Source organism: Schistocerca cancellata, chromosome 5, assembly GCF_023864275.1.
Source record: "Schistocerca cancellata isolate TAMUIC-IGC-003103 chromosome 5, iqSchCanc2.1, whole genome shotgun sequence".
NCBI classification, from domain to species: Eukaryota; Metazoa; Arthropoda; class Insecta; order Orthoptera; family Acrididae; genus Schistocerca; species Schistocerca cancellata.
In genome coordinates this window covers 583,149,392-583,168,274 of record NC_064630.1, presented here as the reverse complement: position 1 = coordinate 583,168,274, position 18,883 = coordinate 583,149,392, and the positions used below count along the sequence as shown (strand labels likewise).

Genomic DNA, 18,883 nt, shown 5'->3' with positions numbered 1-18,883 from the left:
TCGCAGTGTCCGGAGCAAGTATGGTGGGTCTGACACACCGGTGTCAATGTGTTTTTTTTTCCATTTCCAGGAGTGTAGTACAAGAAGTAAAAATCGTCTGCAGTTCCTGCTAGGGAATGTAACTGTGTCACAGAAAGGACTGAAGTCCGTAATTGTAAAACTCTGACAATCTGCCTTGGGAAATAAAATGTTTGATTGACAGCAGAATTTTAGTGTCCAACAGTGATTCAGATTCCCCGCCCAGCACGAGAATCATTGTGGGCAACAGTTAAGAGATTCTCAGGCTATATACTCCAGCCACAGCGTGCTCCTATGCAAGGTACTGCCAAGCAAGTATGTCACATGTCAGTCAGTCTCTCACTAGTGATTGAAGCCTTTAGTTATGCTCTATTGAACAGTATAGTTTGGACTTTGCCTGTACTATGTGTTGTGACTCGCCGATCATTCAAAGCGCCGCCGCACAATTATGCGCGTCCTCTACATGCGGCGCTGTCTGCCAGCCATGCAGCAGCTGCGCCACCTAAGCGGCCAGCCGAGCAGCGGCCGCTAGACTGGGACTCAGTGCTTATTCGAATGCTAACGTCTACACATGTCTTGGTTGTCAACTTACTCTGTGACTTATATGTGTTGGGTCGTTCTGAAATATATGTGTTAAACTTGACGTTATAACAATTGGCGACGAGGATGGGATTTTTCCTTTTCACCGTTGACCCACAGGGTTCCATGGCTACTGTCGAGCAACTATTGCAAAATCTCCTTGAACAGCAAACGCTTCTAACAGCGGCGATTTGCAATTTCGTCACAGCATCAAATGCGGGGCGTTTCTCGTCGTTGGCTATACCTCCTTTTCCTCCTTACGACGAGATGGCGGAAGACTAGTCTGATTATGAAAAACGTCTTCGACAGCACTTCTTGGCATTTCATGTCACGGACGAACAACCATGTAAGTCTCTGTTCCTTTCCTGGATTTCACCTCAAATGTATTGATTGTTGTCGCAATTGGCTCCTTTGAAGGATCCTGCGTCTTTGTCCTTTGCTGAAATGTGCTCTTCTGTCTGTCTATTTTCAAAATCAAACGCATGTGGTAGCCTCTCGTGTTGCCTTTTATCGTTGTCAAAAACGGCCACATCAATCCTATCGCGCTTGGGCTGCTGAACTTCACGGCCTCAGTCGAAAGTGTCAATTTGTAACTGACGTTCACAAAGAATCCTATGCCGATTGCATGGTATGGGATGCTATTATCCGGTCGGCGCCCGACAAAGAAGTTCGGCAACATGCCCTTCAGTTGGCGAATCCGACTCTAGATGAAGTTCTCTCCATTGCACAGTCTTTTGAAATATCTCGCGCCGCTGGGGCACAAATAGAGGCGTGGGGTGATGTCGGGGAAATACAACCTCTGTGCGCTGTTGACGACGCGTGCGGAGTGTCCCCGCCGGCCGACGTAGCCGTAGTGCGCTCCCACGCGCAGCCTTGGCCTAGTCGTAAACAACCCGCTAAGAAACTGCAGCAAAACCCCCGGCAACTTCCTTCATGTCCGTGGTGTTTTACGAAACATTCACGCGAGGATTGTCCCCGACGTTGGGCTGTGTGTCACAATTGCAAAAAGAAAGGTCATGTGTCTTCCGTTTGCAAATCCGACCGCATACATGATGTTCATGAACATGACACTGATTCTGATTCTGAGTTGTCTGTCAATTGCACTTCTTCCCTTTCAGGGAAGTTATTCCTCACTGTCCAAATCCTTGGTCGAGATGTTCGCATGCAAGTGGATACCGGTTCTGCTGCCACTATAATTAATTCTCAGAAGTATCTTCAGTTGGGTTCTCCACTCCTGTCACCTATCACTCGGCAATTACGGATGTACAATAAACAGAAGATTTCTCTCTTGGGACAGTTTAATGCTGAGGTATCTTACAAATCCGTCGTTTGCACTGTTCCCATATTTGTGGTCGACCAGAGCAACACAGAAAATCTTTTTGGTTTCGATGCCTTTCACGTTTTTGGGTTCTCCATAGATGACTCTGTCAATATTGTCTCTGATGGTTCGGAACAACCCATTGCTTATGCCTCCAAAACGCTCATGGATGCCCAACAAAAGTATTCTCAAATTGAGAAAGAAGCTTTGGCCATTATTTATGCTCTTCATAAGTTTGGTGTTTTTCTCTATGGCTCAAAATTTCATCTTGTTACGGATCACAAACCACTTGTTTCCTTGTTTCATCCATCTACGTCACTTCCCGACAAGGCTGCACACCGCCTCCAGCGTTGGGCTCTTTACTTGTCTCGTTTCAATTATGAGATTCATTTCCGGCCAATGGCTCAACATGCAAATGCTGATGCTCTGTCTCGCCTTCCTGATCAGGCATTCGATAGGGACGAACTTTTGTGTTTCCACCTGGATGTTGCCGAGCAGCGGGTTGTGGACGGGTTCCCCATCACTGGGGACAGGCTGGCGGCTGCTACGGGTTCTGACCCTACCCTCTCCCGGGTTTTATGCTGTATTCAGAAGGGTTGGCCAGATCGCCCGTCCGCTAAGACTTCTGATCCATTGCGGAACGACTACGCTTTGCGCTACCGCCTCATGGCTAGGGATGGTGTTATCCTCCTCTCCACTGACAATGCTTCGCCGCGTGTTGTTGTACCTGCGTCTTTGCGTGCATCGGTCTTGCGCCTCCTTCACCAAGGGCACTGGGGTGTGTCTCGCACAAAATCTCTGGCGTGCCGTCATGTATACTGGCCTGGCATCAACTCTGAAATAGCACACATGGTCGCTGCCTGCGGCCCTTGTGCGTCACAGGCTGCTGCCCCGAAGTCGTCTTTGTCACCGTGGCCTTTACCTGAGAAGTCCTGGGAGCGCATTCATGCTGACTTTGCGGGACCCTTTTTAGGTACTTATTGGCTCCTTGTAATTGACGCCTACTCTAACTTTCCTTTCATTGTCTGTTGCACGTCGCCTACCACCGCGGAAACCACCAGTGCTCTCGCCCGCATTTTTTCTTTGGAAGGCCTCCCCTCTACTCTTGTTACTGATAATGGTCACAATTTGCCTCTTCCGAATTTGCAGATTTTTGTGCTCGTCACGGCGTTACGCATGTCACGGCCCCGACGTTCCATCCACAATCCAACGGTGAGGCTGAACGACTGGTCCGCACATTTAAGGCTCAGATGCGGAAACGTCTGACTTCTTCTGCTGCTGATGATGCGCTTCTGCAGTTTCTGGCGTCTTACCGTTTCACCCCCATGGGCGACCACAGCCCGGCTGAGCTCTTACATGGCCGACAGCCCGGCACGCTACTTCATCTTCTGTGGCCTTCCACCTCACCACCGCGGGTGCCTTCACTTGGCTGGTTCACCGCCGACGACCTCGTCTGGGTACGGGGATATGGCAGGCGGCCAAAATGGAGCCCGGGCCGCATCTTAAGACACCGTGGCAGACACCTGTATGAAATCCAGACAGACACGGGTGTTGCAGTGCGTCATTCAGACCAGCTTCGGCCTCGTGTGCCAGCAACGCCTGTTCCGAATGCCGCTACACCACCTTTGGCTCTACCTGACGCTCGGGATCTTGGCATCTCTCAATACTCACAATGCAGCCCTCTCACCGTCATCGCGATGCCAGCACAGGAACGGACAGCACCAGGAGACGTGCCCATGCAGGAACTGGATGACCATCCTCTGTCAGAGCAAATCTACTCGCCTCCTCCTCCAACAAACGCCGACACATCGCCCATGTCTCCTGTCATATCAACTGGACTTGCCGCAACGGGCAGATTGGTGCATGGGGCCCCAGCAGATTCAACCCCTACGTCTCCTGTCATCTCGACCCGTTATCATCGGGGACACTTCCGTCTGTACGGGAAGCCTCCTCCTCTAGACTTTACGGCGAGTCAAACAACGCCTATGGACGTTAGCCACCTCCAGGACACCTCCATCAAGACCAGTGCAACAATTTCAAAGGGGGGGAAAGTGTTGTGACTCGCCGATCATTCAAAGCGCCGCCACGCAATTACGCGCGTCCTCTACGTGCGGCGCTGTCTGCCAGCCATGCAGCAGCTGCGCCACCTAAGCGGCCAGCCGAGCAGCGACCGCTAGACTGGGACTCAGTGCTTATTCGAATGCTAATGTGTACACATGTCTTGCTTGTCAACTTACTCTGTGACTTATATGTGTTGTGTCGTTCTGAAATGTATGTGTTAAACTTGACGTTATAACACTATGTTTGTGATCTGGATTGCTCTCTGGACAGTTCCATATGGTCTGGATTTGTTTTTGGTTAGCCATTTGCATCAGGAACTCCACAGTCTTCAACCTCTGGAACCACCTGTTGTTCCACCGATCCTTGCATTACCTCTAGTGCAACTGAACATAACATGTTCCATCTATGCAGAGTAGGATACAAAAGTGGCAACAAATACTTTCTCACTTTGCAACTATCCCTCTGAGTCATGGATCCTGAGTTTCTTAAGTTGTGGCAATAGTAGTTGCAGCTACAACTGCAACAACAATTGGGAGCTTCAGAGCAGCAGCACGAACAGCAGTGGGACTACCACCAGCAACAGCAGAAATTGCTTTTACAACTGCTGCGAAACCACCAACAGACTCCAGCAGCAATGTCCTCAACAAGAGAAACAAGAGTTGGGAGCTCTACATCACATTGTATGTCAGCTCATTCATCCATGATGTTGTTATACACCTTGATTCTGTTAGAGAAGTTAGTGTGAAGACTTTGTGAGTTATCTGATCCCATCCTGAGTGATGTGCTAAAACTTGCCAAACCTCAGGAAGTAACTGCATCAGTGCAAGCTATGTTTCACGATTCTTCAAGTGTCGACATTGTTAGAAGTATTAGTCACTGTTGTGCTCTATGATCAACTGATGACTTCCAATCAACTTGATCATCGAGTTACCAAGCACTCGTTCGTCCAGTAGGCAAGTGACACAAGATTCAGTGGTTAGTGCAGTAATTGGCGATCCATCACCCTCATCTTCACTAGATGCACAAAAACATCAGCACTTTGTCTGCCATCAGCATGTCCCAAAGGCAAAGTGAGTGTCAGCTCATACAGCAGTTTCCTCTCCATCATTGTCAAAGGGTCCCTCAAAAGTTCATGGCATCAAGTAGCATCTAAATTGCAGCCCACGAATTTACTGCCATTTCTGCAGCACCTGTTTTGTATGCTGGAAACTGAGGCATCTAGCAAGTGTCTGCCCTGGCGAGTGTGCAACAACCACCTCAGGTGTCAACATGTGGTGACCATAGTAGCAGCAAGTGGGATGCAGAGTTCATGTTGCAACTGAACATTAATAGAGCAACGGCAGCTTTTCAGTTGAGCACAGGTTGGTCAATGAGGAAACTTTTTGGCTCAATGGTTCCCCATAGCTGACGTCCCCTCAGCGCAAATTTCTGATGTACGGTGGCCAGTCGATCCCATTGGGGGGTCAGATTGCAGTCCAAACTAAGTATAAAAAAGTAGCTTGGCAATTAGCCCTGCTAGTAGTCAACTCTTGGATGACAACTGACATTTTTGACTTAGACACTTTTGCGCTTTTTGATTTTCAAATTCAGGTCCAGGAGAATCTAGTTTCTGCCATGTTACCTTTCAGAGAACTTGATACATTATGTGCGCAATATAAACAATTTTTTGAACATGCTTTAAGTTGTGAAACAGGGTTCCAGGCCCACAGATCTTTAAAGTGATCTACAGTGCCTGAGTTTCATAGAGTTCATCCAGTGTCTTTCACCATGTGCAAGCAAGTAAAACCTGAACTAGATAGGTTGCTGAGTATGGGAGTTATATTCCCAGTACTGTCTAGCCAGTTGGCTATGACCATGGTCATAGTTAAGAAACCAAATGGATCACATCGTATTTGTTGTAATTTGAAGACCACCAGTAACATTCAAATAAATGTTGATCTATGTCCCATTCATAGGCCAAAGGTATTTTTGACCATATTGGCTGGGGGCCATAATTTTTCAAAGATCTCACTGACGCCTACTTTCAGTTGCCTGTAGATGAATAGGTGAAGCAGTTTTTTGTGATTAATATGCCATTTGGCATGTATCCCTATAACATGTTGGCATTTGGGGTCACAAGCACTGCCATGTTATTTCAGATCCTTGAGCAACTCATCACTATGCTCAACTGTGTTAATTATTTAGATGATTTGCTCATTACCAGGGCCGTGCAGGAGAAACACTTGTGGAACCTGCAGATGCTGTTTCAGCAGCTCCAAGCCTATTGTCTGAATTGTCGCCTTGACAAATGCAATTTCTCTGAGCCAAGTGTAATGTATTTGGCATATGTCTTAAGTAAACAAGTAACCACACCCACACAGGATCTTGTGGATGCAATCACTAACTTATCAGCTCCTAAGAACCTCGGAGAACTCCAGTCATTCCTGGGCACAGTCAGTTATTAGGCAAAATTTGTCTCTGATGCAGCCCAGATTTCTCATTAGCCTGATCATTTGCTAAAAAAAGCTATTAAATTTTATAGTCAGAAATATGCCAGAAAGCTTTCGTGCATCTTAAAAAGTGCCTTAGATCGGCCCCTTGTTTAGCAGTGGTCCATCCCAGCAAATGTTTAAAGCTTGTCACTGATGTGTCAGATTGTGGCATTGGTGCCAGGCTGTCCGACAAATCCACCAATGGCACAGAACAGCTCATTGTGTTTCTGCACAGAGGACTTATTCACAAATTGAGAAAGCTAGCTATCACATACAGCAGGAAGTTTCTTGTATATCTCTCTGGTATTGAGTACCACCTGATCACTGACCACAAAACCCTTGTTTCACTTTTGGCCCCCATTTAAAACTTCCTGATAGTACAGTGCAGTGGCTGCAACAGTGGGCATTGTTCCCGTGTAACTACAAGATCCATTATTGCCCTACCATGCAGCGCTCAAACACAGAAGCCTTTTCTGCAGTGTGGATCAGATGCAGAGTTTGTCAGACATGAAACACTGTGCGTTGCCTTAGACTCCAGCCAGCTAAACATCCTTGATGAATTCCCCATCATGGCACTCAAAGGAGCAGCAGAAACAGGCTGTAATCACTACTCTGCAGGGTGTTGTCTGCTGTATGTTGCGATTGGCCAGGGCAACTGCCTAAGGGCACTCCGATCTGGCAGGGTGTTTTTCATTACGGTACGGGCTTAATGTCATCAGTGTTGTATTGTTCGCTACAGATGATTCTGGATGCCGGATGGTAGCTCCAATGCCCCGCTCCCAAACGCTCCACCGCACTGCACATTGAGGATTGTGCAGAGTTCAGGCAGTAATGCAGTGTCATCTGTACTGGCCTGGTATTGCCCTGAGCTATAGAACACACCATCCAGAATTGCTTGACCTGTGCCCACACTCCATCAGCCCCCACCCCAGGGTGACCACACTTTACAAATAGTGCATGTTGCCTTGTGTGGACCATTTTGGGCAACAATGTGACTGCTAGTTGTCAGGCCCTCTCTAACTGTCCCTATGTGGCATGAGTGGCTACCATCATCACAGGAGCTACCACCCAGTCCTATTCATCAGATTTCCACCCTGATTTCCAACAAAGTCTCTCAGTTCACAGCATCTGCATTTCCGGATTTTTGTCGACACAGTAGTAGTGTGCATCTGACCAATGCACCTTTCCATCCTGCATCTAATTCGGGAGCTGAGTGGACAGTCAGGACCTTCAAAATGCAGATGCGCAAAATAATGATGACAGCCAACTCTGGGATCAGCTTCCTTGCCACCCACCAGTCCATCCCCATATATGGACATAGCCCAGCCAAAATTTTGCCCAGGAGCAGATCCTGCAACCGTCTTTGTCCTGCTGCATCTGGCTCCGAGTCCATCTTCCCGCGCACACAGCCATATTCCCAGGTGGACTCCTACATCTGGGCTCATACTTTTGTCTGTTCCTCTTTGTAGACCCAAAGTGTCATTGGCAGCAAGGGATGGTAAATGTTTGAGGTTTCAGTCACCCAGGAACATCTAGTAGATGCAATGAAATCAGCTCTGGCCGCTACAAGTCAGTTTGCCCACCCACTTCCCAGCTACCGACTGAGCAAGATCTACATAATGATGCCCCAGACACATCTGCCCAACAGCCTGCCTGCTACTACTGCAAGCTCATCTGTCATCTTCGGCATTGATAGTGATTCGACAGTGACCATTGATGGGAGCCAGTGGAGGTGGAACCACTTCCACCCTCTAGGCCACTTTTGGCTCCCACCAACACCAATGCTCTTGTCACCACACAATTGATAGAGGTGGTGATCTTTCAGACTAAGATGCCCAAGGAGGCCGAACATTTCCATCTCCTACATGACCTCCACCCACTCCCTTGCTGGCAGGGCCAAGCTGAGCCCCAGAACCCATTGATCAGTTGGTGATCCCACTGCCTGAACCAGCATCCAACATGGTAATCTTGTCAATAACCTTCTACAGAAGTCTTTTATGGGGCTTCCAGCATCTCTCTCTCTCTCTCTCTCTCTCTCTCTCTCTCTCTCTCTCTCTCTCTCTCTCCATTTCCTCAACATAGTCAATATGGGCCAGGCCATTTCTGACTCTGTGTACCAATTAATGATGAGAGGTAAAGTACCCAGCAGTGATTTGGCTTCCCCACCCAGCTTTAGTATTGATATGGAGAACAGGTAAGAGATACTCAGGCTATATACTCCAGCTGCAGCTTACTCCTGCTTGAGGTGCCACCACATTAAGCATGTCACATGGAGTCACATACTGATGCGAGACTGCCTGAAAATACTACAATCTGACACACGTCAGTCTGTCTTTCACTGGTCTTTGAAGCCTTTAGCTTTATGGAATTGAACAGTAGAGTTTTGACCTCGCCTGTACTACATTTTTGGTTTTCGTTGCTCCTTAGACTGTTGTATATGCTTAACACGACTTCAACATTTTCCGGACTTGTTTTGAGATAGCCAATCATTTCATGAACTTTGCCGTCATTGACCTTGGCAGCCAATTGTTGTTCCACAAGTCTCTGCATTACTGCCAGAATTAGTGATCTTATATTGTGTTCTACCTACACAGAGTAGGATAGGAAAAGAAATGTCTTTGAACAATGTAGGAAAAGAGAGACTGCTGCTTATCATAAAGAAGACACATCAACTTTCAGGCAGGCACAACTAAAAGACACTCACATAAAGCTTTCAGCCACAGCCTTTGTCAGTAAAAGACACACACACAAGCAAGAACACGTCACACACACAACTGCTAACTCTAGCATATCAGGCTGGAATGCAGCATCAGATGTGATGCAAGCAGCAATCTGTAGGGGGCAGGAAAGGGGAAGGGATAGTAGTGTGTGGCTGAGGAAGAGGAAGCTCTTCATATTCCAGTCCCATCACAGGTTTATCCTACCCCATCAGGGGCTGGGCCACCTGTGAAAGCAGCCATGTCATTTACCAGCTACAGCTTTTTATGTCGGTATGATTACCAACCAGCTGTCCACTAAGACGAACAGCCACTGCCAGACTCTGGCACAACATGCAGCTGAACATAACACACTTGATTTCAGTGGCTGCTTCACTGCCTGAGCCATCTGGACCTTTCCCTCCACCACCATTTTTTTGTGAATTGTGCAGATGGGAGTTATCCGTACAACACATTCTCCGCTCCCATAATTATCCCTGCCTCAACATACCGTCTCCACATCCTCCACCCAACAGTTTCCACCCCCTCTGTTCTATCATCTCCTCCCCATACTCATCTCCCACCGTATTTATTCGCTGCCCCCTGCCGATGCACCCACCTGTCTTTCTCCACTCCTCTCCTCTTTTGCTCCATTTTTTTCCCTCACCTCCTTGCCCCACAACCTCATGATGCAGCACCTGTTGGCAGTCTAGTCTCTGCACACTTCACCAGACAGCATCCGTCTCTCCCCCCACCTGTACAGACTATCCTTCACCTTTCCCTTACTATTCCCCTTACCATTCCCATTCCCCTTTCCCTTTCCCACCCATACACTACCATCCTTTCCCCTTCCCTGCCCCCTCCACATTGCTGCTTGCATCCCACGTGATGTTGCATTCCAGACCGAGATGCCGGAGTTGGTGGTTGTGTGTGCATGAGGTGTACTTGCTGTGTGTGTCTGTGTGTGTGTGTTTTACTGATGAAGGCTGTAGCCAAAAGCTTTATGTGAGTGTCTCTTAATTGTGCCTGTCTGCAATTTGACGTTTCTTCTTTACAGTAAGTAGCAATCTGCCTTTTCCTACCTGAAGTTTACATTGTTTAAATGTCTTTGAATGCAGGTGAAAGTTATTTCTCTTTATAACTCCATGTGTAAGAGGAATTCCTAGATGGAAATAAGTAGACAGTTGCCAACTGTAAATAGTCAACATGTAGCCTTATACATACAAACTGTCTTAGTTGCCTCTGCAATCAATTGCCTAACTGACACATTCCACAGTATAACATTTATCAAGAATGTGAATATGTTAGTGAAAAGTCCTAGGTGGAATATAATTTAAGGACTAAGGTTAACAACTTACCACATAGTTGTGATGAATTGATGACAGGAACATAAACAAGAGTCTTGTTAGATTCAGCTGTTTTTGCCATAAAAATGATTGCCAACTTTGGAAACACAGAAATAGTAATCAAGAGTCATGTTTATGTAGCTGTTGACAGTGCCTCAACTATTCTGTGAGTTGTTCCTGTCCCTTCTTAAAGTATTTATCATCAATATAAACTACAAAAATTTTAGAGTTACACGGTTTAAAATTTATCTATATATATTTAGCTACCTGGCAGCCAGATCAATTGCGCTAATAAAAAAAGAATTCATGCAGGTCATGAGTTCCTCCATTGGTTTTTCAGCTTGTAATAGCCTCTCCTTGCAAATCCATAGTCACCCCCAAAGTTCATTGGCTTTATAGGGATCTGTATTGGACAAATTCTCAATCTTTTTTCCTGCTAGATGGCAGAGTATTGAAGTTTTCATTTTGCATAAACATATTATGATCATTGAATGAAATTTTGAACAGACAGACATCAAACATTCATTTCTGAAAATTATTTCTAGTACCTTAATAATCTGAATTTATGTTCCCTCTTGTGAATTATATTACCTATAATCTGATTTTAAATAGATGTGTCATTATCAGTTGTGAATATTGCACAAAGATATGCATAATTTAAGTGATAAAATTTAATGATTCCTTGCAAAACTGGTAAAATATAACATCTGCTGTGAACAGATTTCTCCTGTTGCTCATCATTTTTATGTGATAATTCAGTTTTACTTTCCTTCATATTTTTAGCCAATAGAAGGGGTCATTCACGTGCTTGTCACTGTCTTGCTAAATGACAACTGTTTCAGTGTTTTCCAAGGTTGCATCTTGCTAAAGTTGCATCTGATGTGTTACTCAAATATCACTACTGCTAATGATTATCTTTTGGTGTCTACATACTTGGAATTGTGCCACAACAATTGACACTTTGCTGCTGCCTTCTTCCGTCAGCATTGTCAGATAGTTTGTCTGTCAAAATATTGTAGTTTCAGGGACACCGCATGACACACTGTCTGACTGTATTGGGGAATCCTTAAGCAGCCATACTGGAATACATTTCCATGTACCAAGAGGAAAATGTTAATATTATTCCACTGAATCTACATTACCCAAGTAGATGATTCACAATTAGGAGTACTGGTCCTCCTCTGTAGCTAAGTGTTCCTTGGTGAGTGGACCAGAGAGGCCTGCAATCAGCCTTGTGATTTCAATTCAGGAGTACTTGTGTGAGCATTATCTGCTCCAAGGTGGGAAAAATAATGCCTTTGGCAGAGGATGACATGATGAGTGGTCGGTACCCCATAAGGGCTATGACAAGAAGTTAGTTTTAATTTCTTGTAGCTCAGTTTACAAAGTGTAGGTCTGAATTACACATGTAGTGTGTTGTTTTGTTGATTCTGCTATGGCATTTATTATATCCAGATTCTTTCTATGGAAATGGGGAATGAAGTGCGTAATTTTAATTTTTAAAATCTCTCATACCACAGTTAATGGTTTAGTGTTTGACATAGGTTATAATAATAATAATTATTATTATTATTATTATTATTATTATTATTAGTGTGCTTTTGTAATGTGTTAATTCATATTTTTTGTTGAACACAGTTTTTTTCCTTTCATAGTGAGCTTATTTCTTTTGTTTTTCTACTGTAGGTATAATGTAATAAATGATGATGAAGATGGATTATTATTATTATTATTATTATTTTTATTATCATCATCATTATTATTATTATTATTATTATTATTATCATCATCATCATCATCCATTATGCTTGCAATCAGTTGTTGTTCTCTAGTTACATTTGCTAAATTTCACTATCTGTAGTTAGTGCAAAATAACGTGTCACTACCTGGTATATATTTTTATTTTATTATTATTCCTATAGTTTGTTAAAAGAATCTTGCAGCACACTCAAGGAAGATGACATTGCTTGCATTACACATCCAATACATTTTTGATTTTTGCTGCTGTACGACTTTGGTGATACATTTGGAAAATAATTGTGAACAGGATCCCATGTAGGCATTGTTGTACTAGGACAGAATACTAGCTCATGCCATATGCCATCAAAGGGTAATTTTATTAAAGCACGTATTCAGAGGCATTTTGTTAGTTTGCTCAGGAATTTATTTTGTAACATTTTTGACCGAGTTCTTCACTTAAATGAGAGTCCGGTCATTCTAAAGTGGATCTAAACAAATCCATCTGCAAACATAACTTCATTTTGAAATTCAGCAAGCCATTCAGTGAGCATCTCTTCATTTTTTGGGCATCTTTAATTATGCAAATTGAGGGGAGTTGAATTAGCTCGACGTGATATGTATTATCACAATGACAAGGTATGATGTGTTCACTTCCTGTTCTTAATTTTCTTATGTGGTGCTGTGTACTTTCAGTTGCTTTCTGGACTTACAGTAGAAGCAGGGAGGGGTGTGAACATGAGACTGGTGCCATGTTGCTAGGCCTGGTGAAACAAGCTGCCACCCCCGGGAGGGGGTGGGGGGGGGGGCCTCTGGCCTTTGGCAGAAACGAAAAGAATGGCAGGTGGACTGCCCAGGGGGATGAAGGTCGCTTGGGCAGATAGAGCACTAATGGACAAGCCGTTGTTCATTTTGATGGTCATTGGGTGGCTGAGATAAAAATGCCTTCGTTCCAAAAATCAGATTTCTGCCAATGGGCAATAGATGCTGGGAGTTTGTGACGTGACGTACTTGAGGAGATAAACATCTCCTAGCATTCCTTTAAAAAAAAAACTCAAAAACAACTCAGACCTGCTTTACAGACGGACACTGTAGCAGAGTCGGCTACCAACCAAGTAGCAAGCTTTTTGTATTTTCACAGGACCTGCAGTGTGAGGCCAGCTGATGTTAGTGTGACATCATGTGGCCATAACACATGGCAGCAAACTTTTTAGAAAATAGGAGGAATGAATTTGATTCTTTGACCTATGGGTGTTTTGGCATTTTTGGGCGTAAAATCTTGCCTGTGAGACAATTACACCATTGGGCAGCGCTGTCCACTATTTACAAGTTTGATGGATGCATAGTGTTGGTGGGAAGACAGCATCAAGCTTCATTTTTAGAGACATGAAAAAGTTAGTCAATTGGAAAGATGTGGATGAGGAGACTCGTCACTGGGCCGCAGAAGAGAGGAGTCGATTGAGAGCCATGGATGCTAAATTGCAGCTACAGTCCAAGGTTACTTTTCTCTACTTTGTTTAAAGTTCAGAGAAGATTATGGTAAACATCGCTTACAGCTCCGGCATATCAGGGCAACTGAGTGTGTTGTGGTTCACTTGCGAGACAGCTGCCAGTGGCTGTTGTCTCGGCACTTCCTCAGTTCTGTTGGATCTTTGTGTGTTAGTTGCAGACAAGTCACCAAGATTGTCATAGTCATGCTACTGTGCCTGTCTCACAGAATTAGGTCTCAGATTTTATGCAACTCTGGCGCTTTCAGTACTTTTGCCTACTCATAGCATTAGTTAGCAGGATGTATAGCGGGGAACATCTCTGTAATGTTTTTGATAATAAACCATAGTGTTATTTAAATATTGAGTTCATTATCTTAACCATTTCCTTTAAATGATAATATTTGTCGCTAGATTCTTTGCTAGGATCGATCAGTTAATATGTTACTAAATCTGTTGTACAAACTAAATTTAGCACTCGGTCCAAAGGATGTCGCTGATTCTTGATTAATCTCAGATTCAGATGGATGGCACATTTTTCTTTCATAATCAGGTTTTGTGATTTCCTCACAAACTGTACTTCACAAAAAATGTACAGTGAGCTTAAGACTTGTTGTCATAGTTTGTGAAGCAACAAGCAAATACATGCAGTTTCAGGAAATGAAATCGAAGTCTGTGTTTGACCTAATATTACTTTTGAAATTGTAAAGTTTTTACTGTGCATTAATTGCGATTGTTATGCCAAAACCTTTAAAGGCACAGTTGTAATTTTGGAATACTTTGAAGTAAGAAAAATATATTGTTTTAATCAATTTTACGTATTTTATGAGTTTCTTTTGTTTTCCAGGCACGTGGTAAAAGTGGCCCTTTGTTTACATTTGACGTGCACGATGATGTCAGACTAGTGAATGATGCAAGTGTCGAGAAGGAAGAATCACATGCAGGCAAGGTTTTGTTAAGGAGCTGGTATGAAAGAAACAAACACATTTTTCCAGCTAGCCGCTGGGAACCATATGATCCAACAAAAAGTTACGACAAATACACAGTCTCGGATAGAAATACAAAGAAATGAAAAGCACTGTTTTTAAAACATAGACAAGACAATCAAAAGTTAAATGTATTGTACATTTAAGAAGTGATTGGTCAGACTTTCTGTATGGTAAATTTTTCAAGAGATCATTGCTTTATTTATGTAAAATATGTGTAAGATAAAAACTGTGTACAATACATTTAGTGTAACTAACAATTGCAGTATATCATGTACTGTTCTCTCTCTTATTGGCTCACTGTCAAAGATTACATGATGTGTTAATTAAAATAATGCTGAATAGTGCTAAACTCTCATCTTTAACTGCCAGCGATGATAGCATATTCTGCACTTACCATCAGGTGTCCCACACAAGGATACGGGATAGTTCTGGAGGAGTCACAGTTTGTTACAGTCTCTCTCCATCCTCCTCTTTCCTAAAATTTTAACTTCTTGTCATCCACACTTTAGATGTGTCACATATGTATACAATTATAATAATACTACACTACTGGCCATTAAAACTGCTACACCAAGAAGAAATGCAGATGATAAACAGGTATTCATTGGACAAATATATTATACTAGAACTGACATGTGATTACATTTTCAGGCAATTTGGGTACATTGATCCTGAGAAATCAGTACCCAGAACAACCACCTCTGGCCGTAATAACGACTTTGATACTCCTGGGCATTGGGTCAAACAGACCTTGGATGGCGTGTACAGGTACAGCTTTCCATGCAGCTTCAACACGATACCACAGTTCATCAAGAGAAGTGACTGGCATATGGTGATGAGCCAGTTGCTCGGCTACCATTGACCAGACGTTTTCAATTGGTGAGAGATCTGGAGAATGTGCTGGCCAGGGCAGCAGTCGAACATTTTCTGTATCCAGAAAGGCCCATACAGGACCTGAAACATGCAGTCATGTATTATCGTGCTGAAATGTAGGGTTTAGCAGGTATCGAATGATGGGTAGAGGCACGGGTAGTAACACAACTGAAATGTAACGTCCACTGTTCAAAGTGCCGTCAATGAGAACAAGAGGTGACAGAGACGAGTAGCCAATGGCACCCCATACCATCACGCCGGGTGATATGCCAGTATGGCAATGACGGATACACGCTTCCAATGTGCGTTCACCGCGATGTCGCCAAACACGGATGTGACCATCATGATGCTGTAAACAGAACCTGGATTCATCCGAAAAAATGACGTTTTGCCATTCGTGCACCCAGGTTCGTCGTTGAGTACACCATTGCAGGCACTCCTGTCTGTGATGCAGCATCAAGGGTAACCGCAGCCATGGTCTCCGAGCTGATAGTCCATGCTGCTGCAAACGTCATCGAACTGTTCGTGCAGATGGTTGTTGTGTTGCAAACGTACCCATCTGTTGACTCAGTAATTGAGATGTGGCTGCACGATCCGTTACAGCCATGCGGATAAGATGCCTGTCATCTCGACTGCTAGTGATATGAGGCCATTGGGATCCAGCACGGCATTCCGTATTACCCTCCTGAACCCACAGATTCAATATTCTGCTTACAGTCATTGGATTTTGACCAACGCAAGCAGGAATGTTGCAATACGATAAACCGCAATCGCGATAGGCTACAATCCGACCTTTATCAAAGTCGGAAACGTGATGGTACGCATTTCTCCTCCTCACACGAGGCATCACAACGACGTTTCACCAGGCAACGCCGGTCAACTGCTGTTTGTGTATGAGAAATTGGTTGGAAACTTTCCTCATGTCAGCACATTGTAGGTGTCGCCACCGGTGCCAACCTTGTGTGAATGCTCTGAAAAGCTAATCATTTGTATATCAGAGCATCTGCTTCCTGTCGGTTAAATTTCGCGTCTGAAGCACATCATCTTCGTGGTGTAGCAATTTTAATGGCCAGTAGTGTAACTGTGTGTGTGTGTGTGTGTGTGTGTGTGTGTGTGTGTGTGTGTGTGTGTGTGTGACTCCAGACTTTAGTAGGAATCTTAACGGACATAGGTTTTTCCTCCTCCTAAATGAAACCCCACCCCAAATGTGTAATGAACACTCTATTGAGATTCAAGTTTACAATTCTTACTTCACACAAAAGACGGAGCATCTTCATTAAACATCCTGCCACGGTGGCATCCGAAACAAGAGAAGTATTTCATAAAGGAAAACTGTTGACAGATGCACATTAAATTAAACTGAAATTACTGAGATAACATTGATTCTATACCACAAAGCAGTGTAATCTTGTCAGGTTTATCTTCCTATAAATCATGAGAAATAGAGAGGAACAATTAAAAAATTACAGTACTTCAGGTATCCCAGTTTAGGTACACTACATAGGTAAGCATGTAAATGAGGGGAATGCTGTTTCTGTCAGTCATTTCTGCCCCTACTAGGGAAAGTGAAGCTTTCTGTAATGTTTTCGTGAATGGAGGCCACTCCCATTCCTGTTTTGCCTGTCTACCTGTGGACTTTTGAACCATGTCAGATTTATCAGCAGCAGGTACAGTCAGCCTGTGAACGAACACCTTTACCTGGCCGGAATGTTTTCCATAAGTAGTCAGGACACAAGCCCATCTATATGAGCAAGAAACTGATAATTTTTTTATACTTCCTTGCCATTTTTCAGATTTACTTTCCATATTACTTCATTCTCCAAAAGTTAGCTGAAACATTAGGAAGGTGATACCTGGCAAAATACAAACACTTTTTTGGGGTGGGGGGGGGGGTCATGACTTCATAACTATCCCCTTTGGATCAGTATCTTGAGGTGTTACATCAAATAGGTATCATGTTATCAATAACTTACCCCCCTTACTCCTAACCCCTCCATTATTCTATGTAGTTGATCTCATGTACGCATATCACCAGTGGTGCCACCCACGGTCTGAAAATGGACTAAAAATACTGAAACTAGTCACCAGTAATGAAATAAAACATCATTTGGATCATGACTGAATATTTTCATTATTGAAAAATGAATTGCACATGTATACTGATCGGCTTGTGGAGAAGCTTTGTTTTAACAAAACTAAAAATTAATGCAAAACTACCTTGTCCAAAATGTCAAGAAACAATTTAAAAAAATGAGTATATGACCTCTGAAGAAGAAGCAAAGCAGAAGTAGTAGGCATATGTGCAATTTCATATTTTTTTGCCTCCAGATATGCCATAGATGATGCACACTAACAAATTGTTCATTGCTTCCATAATTTTACCATATTTTTTGATAATGAGATTAGAAAATACAAATTCTTGTAATTGACAATTGCTTCAAATCTCTTCAAGCACTTTGTCTTGTTTTGTTGGTGATGTACTTTGCTATTCATGAAGTGGATGACTTTGGAAGCTGCTACAAGGTCGCCAGGGGGCATGTGGCATAGAGGGTTAAGATTCATCACTTACTTTCACTGTACAGTTAGTGGCTCAATTAAAATTGTAGTCAAAGGAGATGATAAGGTACAGCTTTTGCAGCAAAATCTGAACTCATTTTGAAAGCAGCTGCTGTTTGTGAAAGTGAACGCTGCACAGCTATGCACACACCACCTTGCTGCAGTAAACATTCTCTTATTACCATACTCATAGCAGAGGTAAGTAGCTCACAACATGAAATATGAGAGTAGGGGGAGCTTATCCATGAAGCTACTTTCTCAAGTTCAGGAAAGTTTGCTTTACTATCTCTGTGTGATCTCTTAAGTGAGAATTATTCAGAATATTTCATTGAGATGAATGTAGCATGGTGAATAAGTCCCACATCTTCAAATCACTATTATGACAACAGAGTTGCAAACAATGCTCACAACGTTGCAGTCATGACTATGCTAGTGGCAAGAAAATGCATTTTTGTTGCTGCTTGATTAGATCTGGACATACAGTCTAATGCAAGACACTGTGCTCCCCAAATTTCAGATATGCGGTGTGGCCAGCTGTCTAAAAAGTGTGAGAAACTGAATGAGTTATCACATTGAATACTATTCCCATTTCTGTGACTCAGGTCATGGTCATAACTCACAGCATTGTCTTATCTGTTTTATAATGTATGTCTCTTCTTTTTTAGTAGTAATTCTCCACGAAGCATTTTCACTAACTTTTTTTCTTAACTAACTGAGAAAATATTTGTCTTCTTGTATTATTCTTCATTTTT

The 18,883-nt window shown here is 43.4% G+C and overlaps 1 protein-coding gene across 1 annotated transcript in view; it reads left to right on the top strand.

The window, feature by feature from the left end:
• Positions 1–15,043, top strand: part of LOC126188138 (protein FAM50 homolog) — a 127,775-nt gene extending 112,732 nt beyond the window's left edge. The window contains exon 7 of the mRNA XM_049929628.1: positions 14,561–15,043. Within this exon, the coding sequence (XP_049785585.1) occupies positions 14,561–14,785 (225 nt within the window). The 3' untranslated portion in view covers positions 14,786–15,043. The remainder of the gene's footprint in view (positions 1–14,560) is intronic.
• Positions 15,044–18,883: the final 3,840 nt, after the last annotated feature.